The sequence below is a fragment of the Emydura macquarii genome, unplaced genomic scaffold, assembly GCF_026122565.2.
Source record: "Emydura macquarii macquarii isolate MOO-44397 ecotype Brisbane River unplaced genomic scaffold, CSIRO-AGI_Emac_v2 contig_1045, whole genome shotgun sequence".
Lineage (NCBI taxonomy): Eukaryota > Metazoa > Chordata > Testudines > Chelidae > Emydura > Emydura macquarii.
In genome coordinates, this window is record NW_027131182.1 from 1,319,634 (window position 1) to 1,345,958 (window position 26,325).

The 26,325-nt window shown below is 41.1% G+C and overlaps 1 protein-coding gene across 4 annotated transcripts in view; it reads left to right on the plus strand.

The window, feature by feature from the left end:
• Nucleotides 1–26,325, plus strand: part of SETBP1 (SET binding protein 1) — a 309,967-nt gene that overhangs the window by 274,282 nt on the left and 9,360 nt on the right. For 3 of the 4 annotated variants that reach the window (XM_067545357.1, XM_067545360.1, XM_067545358.1), the window contains one exon: nucleotides 20,823–20,993. The exons of the other annotated variant lie outside the window; for it this stretch is intronic. In XM_067545357.1, the coding sequence (XP_067401458.1) occupies nucleotides 20,823–20,993 (171 nt within the window). The remainder of the gene's footprint in view (nucleotides 1–20,822; nucleotides 20,994–26,325) is intronic. 4 annotated transcript variants of the gene reach the window in all.

A 26,325-nucleotide genomic window follows, 5' to 3' on the forward strand; every position in this document is an offset into this window, starting at 1 on the left:
ATGCCCATTTTAATTCACAGACTGGATAATGTGCCATACAAATTGCCCAGGAGATTTTGTTTTTCCCCAAAGGAAAACATGTGAGGGGTCAGGGAGAGATATTACATTTAGACCCTTTTGCTTTTATTTTTAAACTGCTTCCGCTCAAATCTTGCTTAGCCTTATTAGATACAATTCTGTAGCCAAATCTCTGATGTCAGGCATGGAGATTTAGCCAAGGCATCTTGCTAAATTCAGTAGAAACTCTTTGACTAAATCTACGTGCTTCAAGCTGATGATGTATGTGTTTATTTTATTTTGTTCACTTACGATCCAAAGCCCACTTGAAGTCAATGGGAGACTTCCCACTCACTTCAGTGGACATTCAGTGGATCATGCCTTAGATAGACGTGTGTTACAGTCTTTATGAGACACGTTCCAAAATTCATGTGGATCAATATTTGGGAAAGATCTCCCAACCCACTGCAAGTAAAATCGTCCCCATCGACTCAAGAGGGGATTTGTTTCCATTTGACCATTTTTGTTTGTTTGTTTCAGAAATGAGCTGCTAAGTAGATACTCTGGCTGTTGCTCCAATGCATGCAGAAGATTGAGCAACAAACAGTAGACCCCAAGTAAACAGAAACATAGGTATTAGGTAGCCAGGGATCTTAATAAACACAATACATTTCAGTGGGCGAGGGGAAGTATAGGAAAGAGAACTGGTATAGGAAAGGGAATTATAACAACAGCAAAATCCTCAACATATTCCCTTTACCCACTGCTAATTTTTCCTTGTGGGTCATATATCTCAGCACTCCATTTGTACTGCCTCTTGGGTCCTTTCTGTGATGCAGAGTGGGTTTGTGGTCACTTTTTAAGTGAAACTGGCTGAGGAGACTGGGTTTTTGGCTTATTTGGATTTTGTTGTGTAAAGAAGGTATAGTGATGCAATGTGGCTCTGTTGATGCCTTGCTCTAGCTGCACATCTGCTGTGACATTCAGATCTCGAGACAGAGCAATTCTTTTATTATTATGACACTTAGTATCGGCACTTTGGGCTCAGTTCCACTCCCTTTAAACTCAGTGGAGAGATTCTTCAGTGATTTTAATAAATGCTGGATGCTCCCTTTGTGGATCCAGAAACCAAAGGAGTTGAGGCTATTCTGGGAATAGAAACTCAATCTTTATCTAAAATGCCCATAAAGATATTTGTGGAATAATGCATAAAGGCCAAATTCTGCCTTCCGGTACCATGCATCCATGAAACCTAACTGAGATTTGACTGCAGTGACCGTATAAATTGCTCAGTTACCCTGTCTATGAAATTAGGAAATACTGCCCACCTCCTGGGGGGGATGTGAAGCTAAATTTGTTTGAGTCTAAGGTGTTTTTCATTGCTCAGACGGGGTGCTATAGACATGCACAATTTTATTCTTAAATTCCAGGGATTAAGTATAAAATGGGACCCAGATCTGAACCACCACTGGATTTTATTTCGCAAAACAAAACCCTTCTCGATGAAGTTTTGCAAAGCAAAACAATCCCTGCTTTTGTTCACCTCACTGCACGCTAATGGGGCCCCCAGTAGTCCCTCAGCAGCAGCTCTGAGACGAGCCAGAAGGGAACCTCTCTCTGGCCAGGATAGTAGGAGATGTGCTGAACTTGTCTCAGCTGGAAGTCACCCTTGCATATCTTCCATCTTTAATACAGTGTAGCCTCTGTTAGCTTTCCCCACTGCAGCTAAATACCTAAACCACTAGAGAGAGATTTGCAAAATAGTAACACTTCCTCTGTCCTTTAAAGGAATGGGGAGGTTGCATACTGACTTTGAAATGGATGGCTTAGGCACAACACCTGTCTTGCATTTAGCGGCTTCTTGCCGTCCTATCTATTGATTTTGTTAATCTAAATAAAATCTAGTCCACTCTTCAGTTGGAGCTAGCTGCGCTACTTTGTAGGCTACTTTAATTCCCTCACACTAATGCCACATCACCATGTAAACTCCTTGGGGCAGGGACCATCCTACTCGTCTGGGTTTGTACAGTGTCTACTACGATACAAATAATAATAATAATGCCAATCGACTCCAGCAACTCCCTGAAAAGTGTAGCTAGTTGAATTCTTGTGGTTCTTAGTTTATTTATTTGCATAGCAGTAGTGCCTAGAGGCTCAGTCAGAGATCAAGGGGGGGTGCTATACACATAAGTAATTTTTTTTTTAAGAAAAAAGGACAGTTCCTGCCCCAAAGAGTGCACAACCACAGCATGATTTGTTTTAACAAGCAATTTTCCCCCTCTATAATAATTCCTAATACTTATCCCATCCCTGTGACTTAGATAACTAGTATTATGTCCATATTACAGATAAGGGAAACTAAGGCAGGAGACGGTCAACATTTTCAAACCTGGATGCCCAAAGTTGGCCACCCAAATAGTAACCTGGTTTGGATATGTTCTGACCACCGGCAGATCCCATTAATTTCTCTGGAGGTTAAAGGCAGTCAGCTCTGAAAAGAAGGCCATTTTTTAGGGTGTTTCACATTTGGTACCCCCCGTTTCATAATTTTGGCCTAATTGTCTTGTCCAAGGCCTTAGACCCTCAGTGAAAGAAGTGTGATTAGACTGTATGGGCATGGTGCAAAGCCCACTAGAATGAACAGGAAAGTTCCCATTCACTTAAATGGGCTTTGTATCAGACCCTTAGACCACACTTGACTCCCTCAGGAGCTAATCCTATGAGGTGCTGAGTGCTTTCTGGGTGGTGCTGAAGTCAAAGAGTGCTTAGGACCTGTCAGGAGGCATCTGTGCTTTGCAAGATTGAGCTGCAAGTCATGCTTCTCTTTCTTAATCAAAATTGCTTTTGGGAAAAATAAATCCTTCCCCAAAATATGCTATCTTTGAAAAACCAATCTGCCTTTGCAAGACAGGCTATAATTGAATCCCAGCTGAATGCAGTTGCTATTGGGGTGAGGTGCCAATGTCATGAACAGCATCTGGGAAACCACAGAGAACCACACAGTAGAGCCGCACAAGCTGAGGAGAGATTAAAAAAAAAAATGAATACAGAAAAGTAAATAGAACATTTGAGGCCAGAATAGCAGCACTGGAGAAAATGGCGGATAAGCCTCGCTCTCCAAAAACCTCTGACTCGACAAGCATCCAGCAGATTCCCTGCAATGATGACCCTTCTATATCTTTGTTCTTCAACATCCTCCACATCTAAGTATTAGCCCCTAGATTGTTTACTTCTCCTCCCCATCTCTCCAAGGGATATGATTCACACGTTTTCAGATTTATTTGAGCAAAATGCAATAAATATGCTGCTTCAATTTTAACTGCTGGAATGTAGCCAGGTTTTTTAATGAATCTGGCCTGTGCTATTGAAGTGATCCAGGATCTCAAAAGCTCTGGGCACTGTTAAATTATACACACAAACACACACACACACACACACATATCTCCCCCCGACCAATCATTCCCTTGGGGCTCCATGTATCACATGAGACTGCAGGTTTTTCAGATTCAGCTCTGGTTAAAATTAGCAAAAGCCTTTATTATTCAAGCAGAGGAAGGATTCCTATCGCAGCTGCCTAGAACTGCCATATTTTTTGTTGGATTTGCTGCACCAATGTATTATAGTTCAGTTTTATCATCTGTTTCTCTTTGTTTATCTAAAAAAATAATAACTGGGTTTCGTCCTGTCAACACTGAATTTTAATCACCGGTGCATGAGGAGCATTATACTAATTTGTAGCTGCACCACTGTGTTTTTCTGTGCAATTGGCATGCTTGTAATTTTAGCCTTTTATATAATATTCCTTAGCAAGGGGACATTCAAATTTCCACCAAACAAGAGCCTGTAGTTTGGCAAACCTGATATTCCTAATCAACAGAAAAGTTTTTAAACAGCTTTAAACAAATATCTATTTTTAATTACCAGAGCTCCAGAGCTAATGGAAGGGGATTTTAGTAACAAAATGTACTGGTACTGCATTCATAAACATGGTTAAATATAGTTGAACTGAAGTGCCTGATTAACTTACCCTGCAAACAAAAACATAGAAAAAAGCCTTCATTAATGATTACAAACAAAAGTAGCATTGTTTGGAGCAATATAAATATACTTGTAAATAAGTATATAGAGAATTGGTTTTCAGTTCTGCCAAGTCAATCAGTGAAATACATAAAGAGGAACAAAATGTTGTCTGGCTAACACATTAAGGACCAGCTTTTGATGGCTTTACTAACTTCAGTGGAACTACTCAAGGTGCTAGCCATCATGAGTAAGAGTATTAAAATCTAGCCCTCAGTGCTGAATAAAGACAAGGGCTTTGTAGCACTCTTAATTCCCAGCTGTTGTGTGGATGTATTGTCAGTCTGTTGTGCAAAGTGAAGCATTTCTTCTGTGATAACACTATTATAGCACTGTTATTCCATGGCCTATGGCAGCTGAGTATGGTGGTCTCAGACCAATTCCCAGAAGACAAGGGTCCAGACCACAAAATCCCTATCACATGTGGAGATAAAAGTCACCATTTCTGGCAGCATCAGCAGAGAGAAGCCACAAATGAAAAGGGCATGAAAACACCTTTCTCCCCCAGAAGTGATCTGTCCGGATCATGGGGAGGGGAAGGCCTGTGGCTGGGGCAAGCACTGAAAATCTGACACGGCTGACTGTGCCATGCATCGTTCTATGGATAATCCAGCAAGCACTAAATTCGTAGGGATTTTTATGTGTTTGTTTGTTTATTCGTGTGTTTGTGCATTTTAGAAAGATGATAAAGAGCACAAACAAAAGACAGGAAATTAAAATGTATGTAAACACAGTGGTTCCCAAAGCAACTATAAATGAACAACAGTGCACCTATAGAAGAAGACATAAAAGTTAATACCATGTGCAGCAATACCAGCCACTGCCTATGTGCACTTGGGACCAGGTTATATTTGCCATGGGACCCATCATTTTTAATGTTTTGACTTTTACGCTTTTAAAATCTGAAACATAACATTGCATTAATGTCAGGGAGGAAGAGGGTGTTTGGTTGACAGGGAAGTGGTTATTTGCATTGAATGGGCCACACATTATGTCTTTCTATGTGACGAATACTGTAAACAAAAGCTGCATCAGGAGCATCCAAAGATTTTTGGACAGTCTCGTTGGGGAGGATGTTTGTACACACTGATTTTATACCAGCAAAATAGAGATCATAGGAATGAAGAGTAATCCAGAATCTCCTATTGTGACAGGGCCATTTGTACAAGAACAATGAATTGCAATGCAATGTAAATTACATTGCTTTTCTGTAATAAAGTTGGGAGTGCTGGAGGGGATAACTAGATGCTCTGGAACCACAAATTTAAAACCAGACTGGGTTCAATCAGCTCTTTATCTTCTGCAGATAGCTATCCACCATGTCTTTGATTCTCCACTCTCTGGAGTGTCAAATGCTACCAAATCAGAATGGCTTTTGTTGTTCTTTTGCACAGATGTATGACTATCCAAGGGAGAAGGCAGCAGAGGATCAAACCCACTGAGTTCCATAAAGATTGCTTTCTCTGTATGTGTATTTGTGTTGTGGGGTCCTTTGTTATGCTTATAAAATAAACAGCAGGATGTTATTCAGGGGCACAAGGTAATACACCACGTTTATTGTGAATACAAAAATTGTACAAAGCAATTGCCTGTACACTTTTATACACAATGAAGTATAATTACCAACCTCAGTTACTCGTGTTAGTCCACTGGCCAGGTGGCTAAGACACGGAGCAGGGGTCTGCCGGTGCACACCGATGCCCCTGGAGGATGATTGTAGAACCAAAAACCCAAAGTCTTTATTTATTTTTTTTAATAGGGGTAAACTTTTATGCCACTTTATGGGTTTTGCTTTGTCATGCTGCATCTTCATTCTGGTGTGGTTATTAATCACCCATGTTTTGCAAGCATGACCATTGCTGTTATTTTTTATAGTTTATTTTGGTTTTGTTCTTTGAGGTGGATTCTAGGGTGGGCAGTTTTTGGCCATGTGGGTAAAAGTTGTTATTTTTACTTTTTTGAACATATGAGGCTGGCGCCTTTTTTTTTTGTTACTTTTTGGTTTTATATACACACATTATTTATTTTTATTTTTTAACATTTGCTTACAATTTGTAACTGGAAGACACTGGTGTCTTTTAGAAACCCGAACATTTATTTTTATTTAAAACATTTACTACTATTATAAAACATTCTTCTTTAACATTGAATTTTTTTTTTGTTTCAGAACATGTGCTGATTTTTTTTTTTAAGCAGTGATTTTAAAACATGTGTACTTTAACAATAGCAACAGTTTCACGTAATGATTTTTGGTAACTTTGCAAACAGGATAATTAATGACCAGATGTTAGTTTCGGACAACTTATTAATAGTGAACAGATAACCCTACGTGCTCAAAATGCAAAGCTTCAGAGAAACTGCTGTAGTGGTTTGTCACGTACCAAAAGAATAAGGGTATTTCGCATAGAATTAATATAACAGAATTAAGCTTTGGACCTACACCTTTATGATGGAACTTTAAAAATTGTAATGGGTGTCTGCTCTGTTTACCCAGTGGGCACACTAGAGTTTATCCGCACTAGCCTCATGGCTGGAGCTGGCAGGAAAATGGAAATATTTTTTGTGGAAAAAACGGTCCCTTTTTTTGGTTGAAAATTTCAAAATTTGAACATTTCCCGAGAGCTGTGCTCGTGGCCCTTCTTGCTGAGCGCGGGCTTTACCTTGGGCCGTTGGCAAAAATTTCCACCCCACCCACTTGTGGTTTGGTTGGCTGCTACTATACCATGTCAGTGGCACAGCAAATGTGATTCCTATATGTGCGTATAGGAGGGTTGCCATTGCCACCTCTAAGATAGAAGATGAGCCCATAAAACTGGACAACTGGCAGTGGCTATTAATCACTGGTACAGATTTTCCAGGACAGCTGCCACCGAAAAGGGACGATCCTGGGAAAACCTGCACAGGTGGCAACCCTGGATAGGGCCAGGTTGGGACTGGCCCTGGCATGGGTGTTTAAGGGTTGTGGGGAGCAACCTGAAGGACTAGCTACATTTGCTATTCCTGAGCACTCGTGATTCTTCAGTACTGGGACTGCTTCCCAGCAGGTCACGGGAAGTGATTATTCCCCTCTATTCGGCATTGGTGAGGCTGCATTTAGAGTATTGTGTCCAGTTTTGGGCCCCCCACTACAAAAAGGATGTAGACAAGTTGGAGAGAGTACAGTGGAGGGCAACAAAAATGATTAGGGGCTGGAGCACAGGACTTATGAGGAGAGGCTAAGGAAACTAGGCTTGTTTAGTCTGCAAAAGAGAAGAATGAGAGGGGATTTGATAGCAGCCTTTAACTACCTGAAAGGGGGTTCCAGGGAGGATGGGACTAGGCTGTTCTCGGTGGTGGCAGATGACAGAACAGGGAGCAACGGTCTCAAGTTGCAGTTGGGGAGGTCTAGGTTGGACATTAGGAAAAAGTTTTTCACTAGGAGGGTGATGAAGCACTGGAATGGGTTACCTAGGGAGGTGGTGGAATCTCCATCCTTAGAGGTTTTTAAGCTGAGGCTTGACAAAGCCCTGGCTGGGATGATATAGCTGAGGTTAGTCCTGCTTTGAGCAGGGGGTTGGACTAGATGACCTCCTGAGGTCCCTTCCAACTCTATGATTCTATGATTCTATGATTGCCCTTGGGGTGCAAGCTAAGGCAAAGGGGGGGCTGGGAGGAAGTGTTAAGAGCTCCCTGGAAAGACCTAGACATAAGAAGTCATTAGCAGCGTGGAAGTTTTATTGGGCTTGCAAAACCCAGGAACCATCTTGAGAGCCACGTACTGGCACTTTGTCATTAACCGTTTACATCTGTAGAAATCTCTCACATACGGAGCACTTTTGTAGCAGGGGGCAGGGCTATGGGTGGCCATACAGGGGAGTGAAAGTTGTGCCCCGTAACAGGATGCCTGCTCCCACCGCACCCTAGGCAGGTCTGGGAGGCATTGGACATCATTGAGGTAAAATGCCCCCTCGTGCTTGTAGTGGTGCAGCTGGGCACCACTGACTGTGGAAAGCTGTGGTTATAATCCATCCCGTATCTCATACAGTGTTTTGAGATCCCCTGGCTCAGAGAGTGCAGTTTGAGACAAATCCTGTGCGGCCTGCCCTAGGTGCTTTGTACTGCTCTAGTGCTTCAAAGCAGTTGTGAAGCCAGAAGATCCTTCTACCTGAGTATTCCTTCCGCACAGGGAAATCCTCTGAAAATGTGGAGCCGTCCTGCCTGCGTGTACACCACTCCCTCCACATCCTTAATACAAGAGAAAGGTTTCCAGGGGAATGTGACCAGGACATCCTTGTACCGTAGGCTGTAGAGCAGGCTTTGGACCAGCCAGGCCTCCAACCTGCTCAAGGCATATAAAAGTGTCTTAAATCTACCTTTACCCCAACCCCTCAATCTTGTTCCAAGCACAGCCACACCAAAGGATATAACCGGCCTAAGATTATGAGGCCCCAAGTGTGCAAATGTGCTGTGAGTTTCATGTTTACAGATCATTTCTGTATCTTTACAGATAGAGCTGGAATTTGTAACCTGATCCTGTGCTCACATGTGCTCTGTGAATGAGGAAACTAGAGTTTAACTGAGGTGCTGTCAGTGCCCATTCAAGACTTAGGGTATGGCTATACTTTGCCACCGTCACATTGATCTTTCTTGATCGATTGAGCCGTCAGTGTAGACCCGCTCAATCAGTCAGGAAGTCAACGCAGTTCCCGTCGGCACAGTGCAGTGAAGACGGCGCGCAGAAGGGAAGCACAGCAGCCTACAGGAGTTACGCAAGATACTCTGTGTAGCTTGCATAATTCCCGTCGACTGCCGCCAAATTTCTAGGTAAGTGTAGGCCAAGGCTTTGTGTGACTTTAGCTCCTTTGATATAGGAGAGCAAATGAGAGAAAGGTGGAGGAACTGTGGAAAGGGAAAGGGGCCAAAGAAAAAGAAGAGAACAAAGAGAGAAGAGGAGGGATGGAAAGTGAGGAAAGGCAGTGTGGCCCAACTGAGAGGATCCTGGATTGGAATTCAGAGGACCTGAATCTGCCACTGACTGCCTACGTGACAATGGGAAAGTCATAATGGGTACCTCTACACTAGAATAAAAGACCCACAGCATGGCCGCATCTGGCCCGAATCAGCTGACTCATGCTCATGGGGCATTTAATTGCTGTGTAGACATAGCTAAGTTCCTCTGCATTTCTCTTTCCCTTCCCACCATTTTTTTCTCTTGTATGTTTAGATTATAAGTTCTTGGTAGCAGGCACTGTCTCTCACTTTGTATGTGTACAGTGTCTAGCACAATGGAACACCAATTTTCATTGGGGGTGTCTAGAAGTGAGTCATAATAATAATGAGGAAGAGTGATGGTCTCCTTTTGCAAAATTCCCACTCCCCTGAGACATGTAATTTCTCCTGAAGGACAAGTGAAATGTCATTAGTATTTCCATTAGTGGGACTACTGATGATAACAGGCAGGTGAGTAGATTTTTGCGTGGGCTGGTAAATTTTCATGTCATTTTTGTAAGACTGTGCTGAACACTTCAAATATGGTGCGTCAATTGACTCCAGAGCATTTAAAAAGCACAGGACACGCTTTACCCTTGCAATGATGAGATGGCCAAATATATAAGCATAAATACCAAATGATTTCCCTAGAGTACTTTTTTTTCCCCTTCATTCAATGATTCAGTGCTTTCATCGGCAGATGATTTTTTTATGGGATTTCTTTAATCTCTAAGGATTCATATCCCTAGAGGAAAACGGACTTTGCTGGAGAGAAAAAAATCTTGTAGGGTGAAATTCACCTTGGTGCAGGGGCCCGGCTCAGGGCTTAACTTGGATTTAAGTGATGCATGGGGCTTGTGGGAACCCTGTGCACAGTTTCATTCCTAGTGCCTTCTATCGTTATTGAATGACCAACAAAGAGAGCAGATTAGGAAATTACTGATGGAAAAGCAAGAGAAGAGAGGAATCATTTAGCTTTGTAAAGTAAGTAATCATGTTTGGCCATTTTGTCCACTTTACTTTGTCTTAGCTGTAGCCTGTGGACAAGGAGATTCAGTGAAGGACACTTGAGGTGACTTGTACTTGGGGCTCCTGCATTTATGCCATTGATTCCCTCGCTTGCTCATGAGGAACTGTGTATGCTTACAATTACAAAGACTTCCTGCAAGGTGCTGTTTTTCTTTCTCAATTGCAATTGTGAACAGCAGCTGTTTATATTCTGCCTGTTATAAGCATAAAATCACACTCTCTCCTTTACGATATCAATCAGGAAGGACTTGTTGATTAATAGAACCAAACTTGCTCTTTTCTCTTGGGGTAGGGAGTCCACAACATTCTACAAGAGCCAGGAGAAACATCACCGTCTTTTTCCACTTTTTCACCCACATGACCCAATGCCCTGCTCTGCAGCCGTTTACTTTCCATTCAGAAAAGAGTTGACAGGTCACGTTTCTGAAGTTGTCAATGCTGTTCATTAATTGGTGACAGGGGCTATTCACTACAATGAGATGTTTCTTCACCACAAGAGGCTTTTGGCCTAGCACATGAGAGGTTGAAACCAGGAATTGAACCCAGAGATTCCTGCATGCTAACGAACAATGCTACCAGTATGATATCAATCCAGCCCAACAGACTTCTTTAAAAGGAAAATCCAAAATACTGCCAGTGTGTGAACTTAAAACATAGGAGCAGATTTTCCAAACAGCAGAAACCTAGGGCGACGTGCAATTTGAACCCAGAATTACTGATGTATTTTACAAAGCAATCATATCCCTTCTCAGCCTTCATTTTGCCAGGCTGAATCAGCTCCTGTCTTCTCTCATAAGATTGGCCCTCCATTCCCCTGCTCATCCGTGTATCCCGTCACTGCACCTGTTCCACTCTGAATTCATCTTCCTTGAACATGGGTGACCAGAATTGTACCAATAAATATTCTTTGCAGCATTCAATTTTTGTTGAATACTCCAAGGCCAACACTTTCAAACTTGGGTGTCTGAAGTTAGGCACCTAACTCGAGATTTAGGTCTGTGGGAGTCCTAAGCCCTGAGCATCTCTGAAAATCAGGCATCCTATTTCAGTGCTTGAATACGGATTAAAATGCCTAACTTATTTCAGGCATGCAGGTTTGAAAATCCATGCTTTGCAACTCTCTAAAGTTCATGGTGTTTTTCTAGAGTTCTGTGGCCTAATCAAACATTCAGTCATCATGAATATTTCAGCAGGTTCTGCCACTTCTGATCCTTCCCATTTTGATATTATCACTCCATTGCCTCAACAAAACAAACAGGATTATCAGAAAAACTCTTGGTTATTTCATAACTAATGTTTTGTTGTGACATTCTTCAGCTACGTTTGGATATTTAAGGGGAACATATTTGCAAGTTGATGTTCCTTTCCTTATTTTTACTGCTTGTAAAATAAAATACACATACCGCAATGGGTAAGACAATTTATTGTGTGAACAGCCTAAAGCATCCCAATGTAAAAGCTAAAGATGAGCCTGCACCAAACGTCTGGATCAGAGCACCCCAAAATGTTAGGAAAACATAGATCTAGATGTGAAGGATTGTTTAAGACAACAGCATAACTGCAATGCTGTTAATAGATAGTATTGTTTTCAGTTTTCTCATTACACCCTTTCCCTACCAGGTATCCTTTCACTTAATTCATTCTGGTAAGTTATTTCTCCTATTCATTCAGCCTTCTCTTCCCAATCTATCATTTATCTCCTATACCCAACGATCTCCCCCACTTTATTCCTCTCTGCACCATTCACCTCTTTATCCTGTTCTTCATCAAGATTCATTCTTGTGTTTTGGTTCCACTGAGGTCTTTCCTGACCTTGAAGTCCCTCCTCTCTTTCCACTCTCCCTCTTACGCTTTAGGTTAACCGGAATCTCCAGTGGCAATTTTAATAAAAACCACTGGGAATAAAGTACAGCAATATATTGCAGCATACTGCAAATACCTGCAATATTTTCCATCAGGAGTTCACCAAGAGCAATGGTTTTCACTGCGGTTTCCAAAAGAGGTACAATAGAAAAGACTATTAATCTGAGGAATGATTGAAATGCAAATCAAAATTGTACAGTAATTCCATACTGTCCAATGCTTTAGGTGTTTCTAGATCACAAGAAGAAGAGAACAGCAATCATAGCACTGGATATTATATTGAAGTGCTGACTAGTTATTAAAACTTTTGCCACATTGTTTAATGTGCAATAAAACTGCTGATCTTACCTATGGATCTGTTTAAACATACTTTCATTTTAATATTGTAGTCAATTACTGTGGTTTTCAGAGGAAATTTTTTTAAAAATATCATATCTATCTATCTAGAATATGAGCAGAGAGAGAGATACACACATCCCAGTGCATATTATTTTTCCTCTCTGGTGCTGATAAGGCAAGCATTTTGTTAGAGATAAATCAGTATTAAACTGGGCTGAATGGACTCAGATATTAAAACAAATCCAACATGAGCCTTTCTAAAAATAAAAACTCATTGATTGCAGTCTGAGATTGCACAATATACTGGGAATTCCTTCAATTGCAGAGTTTTATTTTAGCCATTCTATTTACTGGAGAGCTAGTCATAGTATAACTCTTTGACATGGGGCATGGCTTATTGAACGCAAAGTAACAGCATAGGAAGTCTGGATGGTTCAGTGGCTAGCACAGTGATTTTCAACCTGTGGTCTGTGGACCCCTGAGGGTCCACAGACTACGTCTAATGGGTCTGCAAAAGATTGTTGTTACCATAGATCAGTGGTTTTCAACCTGTGGTCCACAGACCCTGGGGGTTCACAGACTATGTCTAAGATTTCCAAAGAGATCTTCATCTCCATTTGAAAATGTTTAGGGGTCCCCAAATGAAAAAATGATTGAAAACCACTGGGCTAGAGTATCGACCTGGCACTCGGTTTATGTCGGTTCTCGTCTCAGCTCTGCCCTAGTCTATCTTGACTACTTAGATTTTCAGCTCTTGGGGACAAAGACTGTCTCTCACTCTGTCTTTGCAAAGTACCTCGCACAATGGAGCCACAGTCTTGGTCAGAACCTCTAGAAGCTACTGTAATACAAATAATAAATATTAATAATTAAAAGAACAGTAGCTAAGTCAATGTGACGCATACAAATGTTTAATGATTTCCTTTGGCCAAATGCCAACGTTAACAATTTCTGGGGTGTTTTGGCAGAGTTGGGGTTTTTTTGTGGAGGTGGGGAGGGTTGGAGTACAAGGAGACCCCACTTCCCAGGGCTCACTGATGAGATTGCCAATGAATGTTGCTGTCTTCTCTGGACTGTGGAGTTTTTTTTACATTCCCCAATACTTTCCTCTCTACACTGGATGTATCTGAACATATGCGTGATTCCATCATTGCCTGAAGCCCAGCTCTTGTGCCTCATTCACCCTTAAACCACCAGCAGCCTTGAAACAACCTACTTCACTTGCCACCAGCTCACGGATGAGAGCTGTCTGTGCCCCATTTAATCTATGATAAATAGGATCCCTTCCAATCTCAGCTCTTGCCTCCTGCATTCCCGTTTTCTCTGCCACGCTTGAAAATAATCACCCCTATCTGGAAGAAAAAAAACAACCTGACTTGACCCTTCCTCGTTATTTGAGAATTCATATCTCACCTCCATCCTGTCTTTCCTCAGCAGTGACCTGGAGAAAGAGGTCTTCTCTCCCTTTTCCAACTACTTCTACCAGCATAGCCTCTTTCTGCACTAGACCATTTTACTGAGATTGTTCTTCTCCTGGTGATGTTTTGTCCATGGCCAAAGATCCCTTTTCTCAACCTTCCTAATGGCTTTTTATCACTGTCCTTCTTAACCTTAAAGAAGAATTTCAGCATGCAGTTTTGGTCGAATCCTACTAAAATACTGTATTTCTCTTTCATTTCTTCCAAAGATTTTTCTCTTCCTTTTGTCTCTTGGAGCTCTTCACTTCTCTGTCTAGCTTTTCTTCTCTATATATTAAAGCTTCATTCTCTGGGATATTTCATTGCTAATTTCAAGCTTTGACCCATTTTTATATCTGCGACACCAATTCTGCACTTCCATTCACTCACCATGTCTCTATATTATCCATCTGTGTTTACTCTGTGAGCATCTAACAACAGTTTCAACTAAACTGATTTCTTCAAGGTCCTGGTCAAAAGTCTCTTTGAGTCTTGTCTCTAAATCCACTTACACTCTCCTTAACTCAAATCTTTGCTTAGTTCACAAGGCCTTGAATCTTGAAGCTATCTTTCTTCTGAATTAGCTCTTTTTTCCCCTATTTCTCTTATAATTAATTCCCTCTATGACCATCCTGTGAATTTTACCAAAATTTGCCTTTACTTTGATCCTGCTTTACTTGAAATCCTTGTTCATGCCTTAATCACACCCTGATTGAACTAGTTCTGTGCTTTCTTTGATGATCTTTCAAAACTTCAGAGCGTCCAGAATTTTGCAGCCAGACTATTCCTTTTGCTTTAGGAATGGAGATGCTCAAATACTATAGTGTTGGATGCTCTAAGAACTAGAATAAAATAATTTCCTCCATCGCCTTCAGTGGGTTCCTATTTGTCATGAAATTAATAGTTGCACTTCTGGACTCTACAATACCCTACCTCCCAAACTTTGTGTCCACCTGCCCCCAAGATTGCTTCTTGTACTCTTCCATTTTAAGGACCCAGATCAAAGAGACATCCCTTGTGTTTTCATGAAAGGAGTGTGCTTAGACTGGAGCAGAGGATGGAGAGAGGGGGTAGGATCTGTCCCCCTTCCTCCCAATACTGGTATACTGCAGGGTTAGGGCATCAAAAATAATCTAGTGTTTAGTATGTTATTTGTCACCTTGGATGCCTGATTCACACAGGCTATGAAGTTGCTCCAGTTCCCAGCTAGGGAAAATGGTTCAAGTTGTAGAAGTTCATCCTCTCAGATATGGCGGATCCTGGGCTTAGTTCCCAGGGATGACCAAACTGATGGTTGTTACACTTTCTCACCCATGTGGTGTTCTTACACAGACAGCTTGTACTTAACAGCCAATGGTTTTAATTAAATAATTGCACATCACTAGAGACTGGTTTCAATTGCAGCCTGCAACTCTCTGCGGTCTTGGACCCCAGCTTGCAAGTCAGAGGATGACCATCCGCCTCTGCCGCCCATCCCGCATTGCTACATAACAACAGCAGTTGCTCCTCACAATCCTCACCCTTGGAGGATTGACCCCAGAGTGAGCGCTGGAGCCTTTCCAGTGCTCTGATGTTGTCTGTCAAGAAATGTGAGTTATCTTAGCGTAGTGGCTTTAAGAAAAGAAAAAAAAACTTTAATAAGATTTCTTGAACTCAGGCACAGAGACTCACCCAAGTAGACAGGAATGGCAAGATGCATTTAACCTCATTAGTTTCAGTAGGGCTCACTCTCTGCAATCCATCAGTGTACAGATACATTAGAGGAACTCAAGTATTTCAACATCTCATTTACCTAATGGATGGGATGTGAAATGAGTCCTATGGAAAAGAAGTGCCCTGGAGGCACTAAAGTTTATCACAATATGTAAGAGTTCTTTTAGATCATTGCATTAAATTGCCACTAACAAGATAACAAATTAATTGTCTGTATTACTGTACTAACCCAGAGTGGATAAAGTGTATGTTTTCAGCAGAGGAAGGCAGCTGTTCAAGACAGCGTGGTGGTTTTAGGAGGAGGCAGGAGAAATTAGTGTGTCTCCCAGAATTTGCATGCCATGATGCCAGCCCTCCACCTGCCTCTTTAAGAAATCTGGTTCCTTTCTAATCTGATGTTGGACTTCAGTTTTATTAGTGAGGTGAGAGAAAATGAGTAAATCAGCTGTATCAGACAAGCCTCAGGACATCTAGAAATTGATCATTCTGCAGAAATAAGCACTCTGTGTTTATTAGCTGGGAGTTCATCACTATCGCTTCTCTTTATCCAATTCCTAAGAGATTTCGAAGCTATCATCATGGCATTAGCTCTTCTGAGTGTACTACTACAGATAAATATCAGGAGATCTATCTAATGATGTCTCTCTCTCTCTCTCTCTCTGTCTCGCTCCCCCTTCCCTCCCCCAAGTTTGGAGCTATTCTGATTTTTTTTTTAAATATAAGAAAATTGCTCAGGTGAAATAAAGTACAATCTTAAAATTCTGCCTCCAGTGATGGCAGTGAGGGCCTTTTTTTTTTATGGGAACTCTGTGCTATTGAGTGGGACTTATTGCATATGGTAGAAAATCCCTTGCAGAAGAGGTAGAATTTGAATGCTTTTAAGACTGTAGTAGAGAAAGCAGGAGAATAAAAGCCATACAGCAGAACTGTACATTAAAAGTACAGTTATTTTTAAATGATAATATATGTCAGAAGCTATGGAAATGAATTCCACATGTTAGATAGGTAATAATATTACTTTAAGAAGAATAATTACTTTCCTTAACTACATTTATCACACGGTAATTCAGTTCCCTCTTCTGGAGCATAATGCAATGCTAAGCTTTTGACCGATCTACTTAAAATCCACACTTTTTTTTCTTTTTTAAAAAGATTTACTAGATATTAGGCTTCTTCTGATTCTCTATTCAAAATAAACAGTAATCAAAATGCAAATAATTTGACCCAGTTAATGTTGAGATGTGAATTACCATGAAAATGTATTGTATAACTAAACCATGGAAAGAAAGAGAAGAAAACCTCTCTTCCTGTAAGAGCTGCATGATGTATAAACAGATGAAGTACAGTAGTGAACTCTCACAATTTGGTGGGTTATGTGAAATCTAATGTAATGATCCATCTGGATATAACTATTCCACAGCAGCAACTTCACAGAACTCTTGCTATGTTAGCTGATGTCCTCTTTAGCATGGCTTTATCAGTCGCACAGTTCTTATTTATGATTTATATTAAGCTAGCACCTAGATGTTCCAATCAGGAGCTATGTACAAGTATAATGAAAAGGTGGATGCTGACATAAGGAGTTTTCAATATAAATATAAAGATGAGAGAAAATAGGTGGCTGCAATATATGAAGAGAGCATGAGGTAACAATAAGGCAGGCATTGTCATTTAAAGTATGTTAGTACAGCACCTACCACAATGGAGCCCACCTTAGCTGTGGCTTTAGGCTCTACTGCTAAATAATAACAATAATAATTAGTCATTTTTAATTAGTACATTAAGTACCACCCAAGCACATCAGCTGCCTTGACAATGAATGACAAAGTCAAATTTGTACCAGAATATTAAGGGATACTATAAACCCATAAAAAGAACCAGTTTAACATCCTGATTGTCTTCTCGCTTGCTCAGGTTTTACACCGGTATTACCTTGATTGAATAGAGCTATTTCCTTGTATACACTGGTAGAAATGAGAGGAGAATCAGCCCTTTATTGTTCTTGGTTGTTCATAATATCACCTTAGAGACTGAAAACAACAATTTTTCTCTCTTGGATTTGGCCTGCTTTTCCTATTTGGCAAATATTGATTAATTTCCCCTCTGCTTTGCCCTGGTTTGCTTACTAGTTTGTGTATTCGTTATTATATATAATGTCAGCAGGGCTCTGGGAATTGAGGGGCTGAATCTGATCTCACCACTATTCTGAATCAGGAGTAAATCCACTAACATTAACAGAGTAATGGCAGTGGAAATACGATCAGAATCAAGACCGGGGTTTGTAAGTTAACTTGTGCTTTTTTTATTCCTGGATGAAAACAAAAGCAAAGTATAAAATATCGTAGGATCACAAAGAGCATGCACATTTTAAATGTTGCGTTGTCATTGACAAAATGATGGATATTAAGTCAGAAAGAAATTTCAACTAGATTCTAAGGCACATGTAATTTTGGGCCTTTTGTGTATGGTCTTCCAAACAGAACATAAAACGGAAAAGCTCAAGAAGAGGGAGTGACAATCAGCTAGCCTGCTCCAACAAGCTGGAAGAGACAGAAGGTTTGGGTTCTACTCCAAACCCTGCCATTGACTCACTATATTGCCTTGGGCAAGTCATTGCACTGTCCTGTGCCTCAGTTCCCCTATCTGTAAAAACAGATGTGAAAATGCCAACCCACTTTTGCGAAGCACTTCGAGATCTCTAGTTGAAGTCTTATGATTTCCGCTCATTTCTCAGTGTAACGCCAAATTAGCAAATTAAGTCACTGTACTAGTGGTTCAGTCTTTAATTTCACAAAGTAAATTAGATGAAACAAAGTGTATGAAACCTTACATAGCAAAAAAATATGAGTGACCCGCTTGTGTGCCAGTGACAAGTGGCAACTGGAGGGGGTAGTCTTTGAAATAATTAATTAAACGTGTAATTCTTCTTTGGGAGAAGGATTTTTTCTCAATGATTTGTATGACCTTGCTAAACCCAGATAGGTGGTAATTGAGCAGCAACTTCTTCTTCAGAAGAAACAGAATAAAAATATTGAAAATATTGACTCACCCTGAAGGCAGTAAGCAGCCCTTTGGTCTTTGCCCTTTAAGCATCCTAGGGTAGTCAATAACCCGGCTGTTAGATGCTGTGCTTGCCACTGATTTTGATTTGGGAGTAGTTTAACCTTGAACCAAGATCCAAGTAACCACGGCAACAGGAAGTAGGCCTCTACATTCATGGAGTGGGAATCCATAAATCAAGGTCCCTAATGCAAACACTGTGTGCAGGTAGAGATTTGAGAGGATAAGTGGTTTGTGAGGGATTACCTTTGTAAAATGAATGACTGTCCCTTGATATGTTGAAGCACAGTTTCACAGAGACTTTTTTTTTTATCAATAGAGGTCAACAGGTTACAGCTGCATGTTTTCATACAGCTTTTTAAATAAGCCCTTCAGTTTAATTATAACCAGATGTTGACTTCATGAGGTTGCTAGCATAATTATATACCATGTATATGTATACACACACATAACTGTGCACTTATATATACTCTCACATGCACACTATATATATTGCACGTACAAAAACAACATTAAATAAACATCGTTTGCAAAGCCAAGTACTCAAAAGTTAGGAAATGCCAGAACTAAGGTTGTCTGTGCAACCTTAATTCAGCCCCCATCTGTGTATGCATTATGACATGATCTGTAATTACATGATCAAATACGATTTTTTCCATAGGACCCCTGCCTCATTCAGTGCACAGTCTGGACAGTGCTCATTTAATGAGAAGCTGTTCAATATTTTGTTTTCTCCTGCTTGTTACTTATTTACTCCACATTATTCAGGCCTTTCTTATGGGCTTTTCTCTGGTGTTCATCACTATAGTATCAGAGTGCCGCACATATATTAATGATTTTATTTTCAGCACACACCTTTGAGATGAAGGGGTGCTATTATCCTCATTTGACATATGGGGAACTGAGGCACAGAGGAATTAAGGACAAAAGTGCCCAATTTGAGGCAGCTGGAACTGATTTGTCCTTTGCATTACATAGCACTTTGTGTTTAAGGCACAGCTCCCGTTGCGCTCACTTGCGGGAGAGAATGCTCAGCACTTCTGCAAATCAGATGCTGGGGTCTCAAGCCATGCACCTAGAAAATGAGGAATATACATTTTATAATTAGTGAACACATATGAAAAGTTTAGTTCAAGTGACTTCCCTAGCACCACATAAGAACTCTGTGGCAGAGGCTGGGGATAGACTACAGTTCTCCAGGGCAGCATTCAACTGCCTTAACCCTGAAACCTTCCTTTCTCTTCCTGCAATCCCTGCCTCATTCAGTACATTCCTTCTAATGTACCAGATGCACCAGATGAAGCCAACAGCCCTACAGAGGGGTCTGGTGGAAAAAATATCCATCCCCAAAAAATTAACATTTGGCATAGTTATAAGCTATTGAAAGATGGCTCTTACAGGAGGAAGGGTCGGGCAATGTTCAGAATAGATGTTGCTGCCATCCCCCTCTATAATATTCACCGACTCTCTCTAGAATGTTTTACATCTCTGGAATATTGGTGTCATTCCAATTTGTTTCCTGTTTGTATAATATCCTGTCTCAAGATTTGCTGGCAGAATTTTGGACATCAAAGTCATTTATTTTCTCAACATGCCCTCCGCTCTGTGGCAGCTCTCAAGAACCATTTTCTCTAGGAGAGTAAGCCTAAAGGAGGAGTCAAAGTGCAACATGCCTTACACCAAAGAATCAAATTTTGAGGTTCTTACTGCATTTTTACTCAGTCCGGACTCAGGAAAAAACACCCAGTGAGTCAAGTGTGGATTCTCCATCACTAATCATTTTTAAATAAAGATTGGATGTGTTTTTCTAAAAGATATGTTCTAGGAATTATTTTTGGGGCAGTTTTATGACCTGTGTTATACAGGAGGTCAAACTAGAAATCACAATGGTCTCTTCAGGCCTTGGGATCTATGAATAAGTGATTATAACAGAGAAGTTTATAAGTGAATATGGTGGACACAGTAGGTAGGGGGGCTGATAAATGGAAGATGCCACTGAATAACGATGTGGTCATGTCTGTTTATATATATATATATTTGTTTTGTGCAAAAAATAGACTTCTGGGATGATGATGTTAGCTTGGCATTGTTTATAGGGAACTGTGATGGTACATTCTGAGGCACAATTATTAAAAACAAATAAAAATCATGATTCTTGCTAGTACCAAGACCATATTACACACACTAGTGGAAGAGTGTGGAAATATACTGGGACACCAAGACAACAATAGTTCTCCTCTCTAGTAGATACGCAGCACAGCACTCTTGTATACTTCATATTTATTCATCCAAATATTTTTTTGTCTTTACAATCCCCAGGAATTACAAGTCCCCACTTAAAAGCAGACCAGACTTCACTTCACAGTAGAATAGAAAGTTCTGCCTGTAACATGATGACCAGAAGGAAACCAGCAGCTGTTGAAAATGTTGCAGTGCCACCAATGCCGGTGTTATCACCCCTACCTTCATCCTCAGCAACATCTGATGCAGGTAACTGTGTCTTCCTTCTGTCCCGTCTGTCTATTTTTCTGTCCATTCACCATCAGGATCCAATTAGTTGAACAATTTGTGCATTTGCAGCTATTACTGACTTCAGTAGTACTTGCTGGTGTGCTTAATTGATGGGATAATCAGGCTCTGTTTTTTCTAATGTTTTCTTATCACTGTGGTAGCCGAGCTCCTTATAGCTATATTAATCAAATGCTACCAGCACCACTGTAATAATGAGCTAAGTAGTGCCAACGCTTGTGGTTAGGGCAGTGGATTAGAAGTCAGGACTCCTGGGTTCTATTCCCAGCCCTGATAGTTATTGCTTGCTAGCTAGCAATTTTCATCTAATGTTCCCACCGTACCAAATGCACAATGAATATCTCAGAAGCAGCTGAGGTAGCTTTTCATATATGTAATCCACTGGTGAATGTGTGTCATAAGCACTCATCTGTGCCAATTCACAGAGGATGTGAGTTGTTACAGCCCATAGCTAAATAGCCTTGGCTCTTTATCTCAAGATGTAGTAACTCATTGTTTTAGCTCTGGAGTGCCCTGTTTCAGTCCCTGGTGTGTGTTGCCCAATATGGTGTCCATCACACCTACTGGGGTTATTTTATATATTGCATGGAAAGCACCTGATGCAATGTACAGGGCTTTAAAAGTAAATGGGAAGAAATAAGTAATTAAGAGTAGCATTGGGGTTCATCCTTTCATTACAACTGGTTTCCAGTCCACCCATGTTCTGTGCTTCCCCTTCTGAATGAGATCATTTCTGGCGATGGTTTCCTTCCATTAGAAATGTAGCTAAGTCATTTGCCCATCATCTTTGTTACTCTGGGAAGGCTTGCGTAAAGAGAGAGGTTTTGCATTATGACTAGAATGTGACAAGACTAGGACCTTTGTCTACACTTAAAATGCTGCAGCTGTGCCACTGTGCCACTTCATTGTAGCTATTACCTATGCTGATGGGAGGGATTCTCCGATCAGTATAGGTAATCCACCTCCCTGAGAAGACAATTTTTCCATCAACCTAGCACTGTCTACCCAGGCACTTAGGTCAACTAAATTAGGGTGTGGATTTTTCACACCCCTGACCAATGTAGTTAGACTGATTTAATTTTCTAGTTTAGACCAGGTCGTAGACTAATCCCAATCTCCAGTAATAGGGAATCCACCGTTCACAGGGCCCTCCACTGAAATTCCCGGCACCTAAAGAGTTTTTTAACCTTGATGTGCCTCAATTTCCACATTTGCAAAATGGGTATAACAAATATTTACCAGCGTCACAGAGTTTTGCATGGATTGGTTATTTAATTAACCAATGGAAGGTGCCATTAAAGTGCAAAAATAGTTTGATTCTAAATGAGTTGCCTCATCTTGGATAAATAATGAAAACAAGGGCTCTGTGAATAAAGTGGTTTCTATAAAGATAACCTTTTCGTATCAAATATTCAGGAGTCTTTCTGTTTATATACAGGAAAGTATTAAAAAGCTGAGCTAAGGGCAGATTTTTTTTTAATGCAGTGGAGAATGAAAGCCACACAAATATTTTATGATCAGTTGCAAGATGAAAGTGTACGTTTGCCTGCATAGTTCACTCTTTCCATTTTCAGAAGTCTAATTAAATTGTTGGTTTATCTGTAGCCCAGATGTTGAGATAATTTAGTGAAAACCAAAAGAAACTGTGTTAATGGGAAAACGGGACAGTACTGTGGGTTTCCTGTAATTAATGGGGAGCTCTTTGAAAACTTCTTGATTCAAACAAAGTCTATAAACTGAGCCCAGCTGTTGAGCAAACACTGTTCTCTGTACTATGTTGTTCTAAATGGCCTCAGGCAACTCCAAAGGGATCTATAATGACAGTCATTAAGAATGATCTTTAGTGCTACAGACAGACCAAAGCTGTCCGGAATAAAGTTAGGGAGGTAGTGGTGAACTCCCAGACAGTATGATGAACCTGTGCTCACGTCTTCATTTAATACAGTGCTGGGTTGGGTAATTCAGACAGCTTTAAACTGGCACTGGAAATGTCTACCTTAAGCAAAGGTTCCCCCCTTTGCCTCAGAAGTTATTTCCTGTGTCATATCAATCCTCTGTGGCTTCCTGGCATGGCCTGCAGCCATTTCAGTTTGTCTCTATCTGCAAGACAGAGCGACATTGCATCTGTGCAGACGAGGAGAAAAGAGAAATAAACTCCAGCCCTTTCCGAATAGTTTCTTGTTTTCTTGCAAATCACAAAAATGTCTTTTTAACGACTGAGTTGATTTGTATGTGTTTTAATTATTCACTTAGGGAGAGATAGGCTTGTTTGTATGTGGGAGGGTGGGTACTGATGGAGTAGGTGTGCAAGGGCTCACTTGGAAAGAAGACACATTGAGATGGGCGTGACATTGGTATGAGACTTTATGATATGTTTTCACAGGCTGCCTCTTAACCAATGTACTTGTCTGGGCACAGCAGCATTATGAAGAGCTATCTGTTAGCCATGGGGAAACCTCAGAGAGTTGGGTTCAGATAGACGTCCAGAACTGCAAGTCTTTATCTGAATTAATATCCCTGCCTTGTGAGTCCATCTCTATAACGAGACCATCAACAGGCTTTGGCTTTTTCCCTGTGGCTCTTCATTATCTTTGAGGGAGAAGTTAAAGGTCTTCCTCCTGTCTAGCAGCTGATGATGGTCTGTCTACACTGCGGGCTCTGCAGCGATTGATGCAGCGGGATCAATTGAGCGGGTCGTGTAGACTTACTCAATCGATCCCAGATGGCCTGTCCGGTTGATGCCGATAATCCACTTCCCCGAAAGGAGTAAGACTGCATCAACGGGAGGGTGTCTCCCATCGAGACAGTGCTGTGAAGATGCTGCAGGACGTAAATGTAAGTACAGAGATGGGAGATACGCAAGCAAGGTTACATAGCTTGAGTATCTCCCGTCGACCGCCGGCGACAGTGTAGACTAGGCATGGAGTAGAGGGAAGGTTCCCCTAACATCTCTTCTTTGAGATTGATGCCTATGTTCCTCCTTCTGTTCCTCTCCCAAAACTCCTCATCACAGTGTGGGAAGTTCAGTGTATGTTCTCTTTCATCCCTCTCTTCCAAGTCTTTGGGTAGCTCCTTTCATGGGGAAGTCATAAGACAGCCTACTCCTACCAGGAGCCCCACTGATGCACACAAGCCATACTGCCATTGGGAGCTCAGGGAGATTATTGTGCCTCAGGCAGCACAATCTTTCCCCTAGCTCCCTGCTACACAAGGGCAATGGTCCTGCTGCATCACTTGTTTGGATGGCCCCGCCTGCTTTACAGGCCAGCCCTCGGGTGGAATAGTGTTATTGCCCCATACCTTTTGTGGTACTAGAAGAGAACATTCCGCTAGTTACAAGAGACCTAAAGGTAAAAGATAAAGTTAATACAGGGAAAAGGATACAAAAGAACTGCTGAATCCAAATGAGTATTCTAACCACCCTGGGACTAGGTGCTTATCTATTTGAATCAAATGGCAAAGGTAAGTTCTTACACAGATTGTCAGCTCTTTGGGGACAGGGATGGCTGGTTCTTTTTTGTCCATACAGCACCTGGAACAGTGAGGTTCTGGACCATGGCTGGGCCTCGTACACAATACAGAAATACAAATAATGAATTGTAATAATAAATATAAAGATTCACTCTTATTCCACTTCATCGTGGTACAATGTGTCAAGTAGGAATATAAGAATACATACCACATTGCAGTGTGCTCTCTAAGAGCTTCCAGATGATTTAATAAGACACAACGGTCCACAGTTCATAAGTGACTCTCTTTGACAATTCTTTTTGCTAGATCAGCACAAGCACATCTCATCAAATCCTACGTGCAACCAAATGGCCCTGACACTCCCCAACAAACTGGCCCAGCGTGAACAGTGCAGATTCAGTATAAGCCCACCTCAACCACCCATCCTATGTGCTGAACCTTTTTAAAGCTTTGTTAAAGACCCAGCCTATTTACAACATAAGCCTGGTGTATTCAAGAGATACAGACTTCCATTCTGATATTTTATGAAATATACCTCATAGATCCTAGATTTAAAGGTCAGAAGGGACCATCGTGATCATCTAGTCTGAACTGCACAGTGTTTTGTTAGGAATACCAGCTCAGAAGCTTAAAAGGTAGAAGGGCAAAACCATTCATGGCAACATCTGACTGGCTTCCTGAGGCAATGATAAATAGCCTTGGAGTAGTAAAATAGTAGAGTATTCTAACAGGAATGTCAAACACTTGGAAGTGGGAAAAAATAGTAGAATCCAAACAGAAAGTGGCTGCTGACCTACCAATTTAACAGTCCATTCCAGAGTCAAACACCGTAACTGCCCAGGAGCTAGTCATACATGAGGAAGAAGAGAAGGAATCTAAACAAAACCAGGGAAGAAACCAGATCTCGGCTTCTTGAGTTGATCCAGAATGCTGCTGATAAGAGTTAGTAGCTGTATCACATGTCCAGCCACTTACTAATGCGACGGCTACGCTGACGGCGACAACTTTGCTGCCGTCAGATCAATTTCTCTGGATCGACTGAGCGGTCAGTGAAGACCCGCTCAGTCTATCCAGTAAGTACTAAGACCACCTTTGCAAGTGGCATGGGGCTGTGTCGATGGGAGCGCGGTTCCCGTTGGCGCAGTGCAGTGAAGACAGCATGCAGAAGAGGAGCAGAGAAGTCGATGGGAGTTACACAAGTTTTTTGCGTAGCTTGCTTAACTCCGGTCGACTGCCACCGAATCATGGAGGTAATTGTAGACAGGGTCTAAGGAAAAAATGCACCTCGGTGGCAGAACGGCCCACTTCAAAAGCAACTGTTTTGAGAAAAAAAAAGTGTGGGATGACCAGAAAGTCACTGAGGCGCAGCAACAGCAGTTATTGGCAGATATCCGATAAAAAGCCTAATAATTCTCAGAAAGCTTTGGTTGCTGTTTTATTTTTATTTGATTTGTGGGGGGGAAGGAAGGGAAGAAAGTGTTTCCAACTCTGTAATTTTGTCTCAAGTTTTGCAATATTTGGTGTATTTTTTAAAATCCAAACCTCCTGGAGTTGCTTGATTGCATGAGAATCTCAGATTTACTTTTTCTTTTAAAAGTAAGTTTCTACACTCATGACTGCAGAGAAAAGCTTGAAAATGTGACCTAAGTGCATCCATAAAAATAATTTAAAAAAAAAAAAGCAGATAAAAAGAACCCCAAATGTATTTTTTAAAGATTGTTTAAGCCAATCTCATGATTTTTAAGTGCTTGGGGTTGGCAATTCTGGAAGATTTAACAATACCCACTGGAGTCAGTTGAAATTGACCCTTGCCATGTAACAG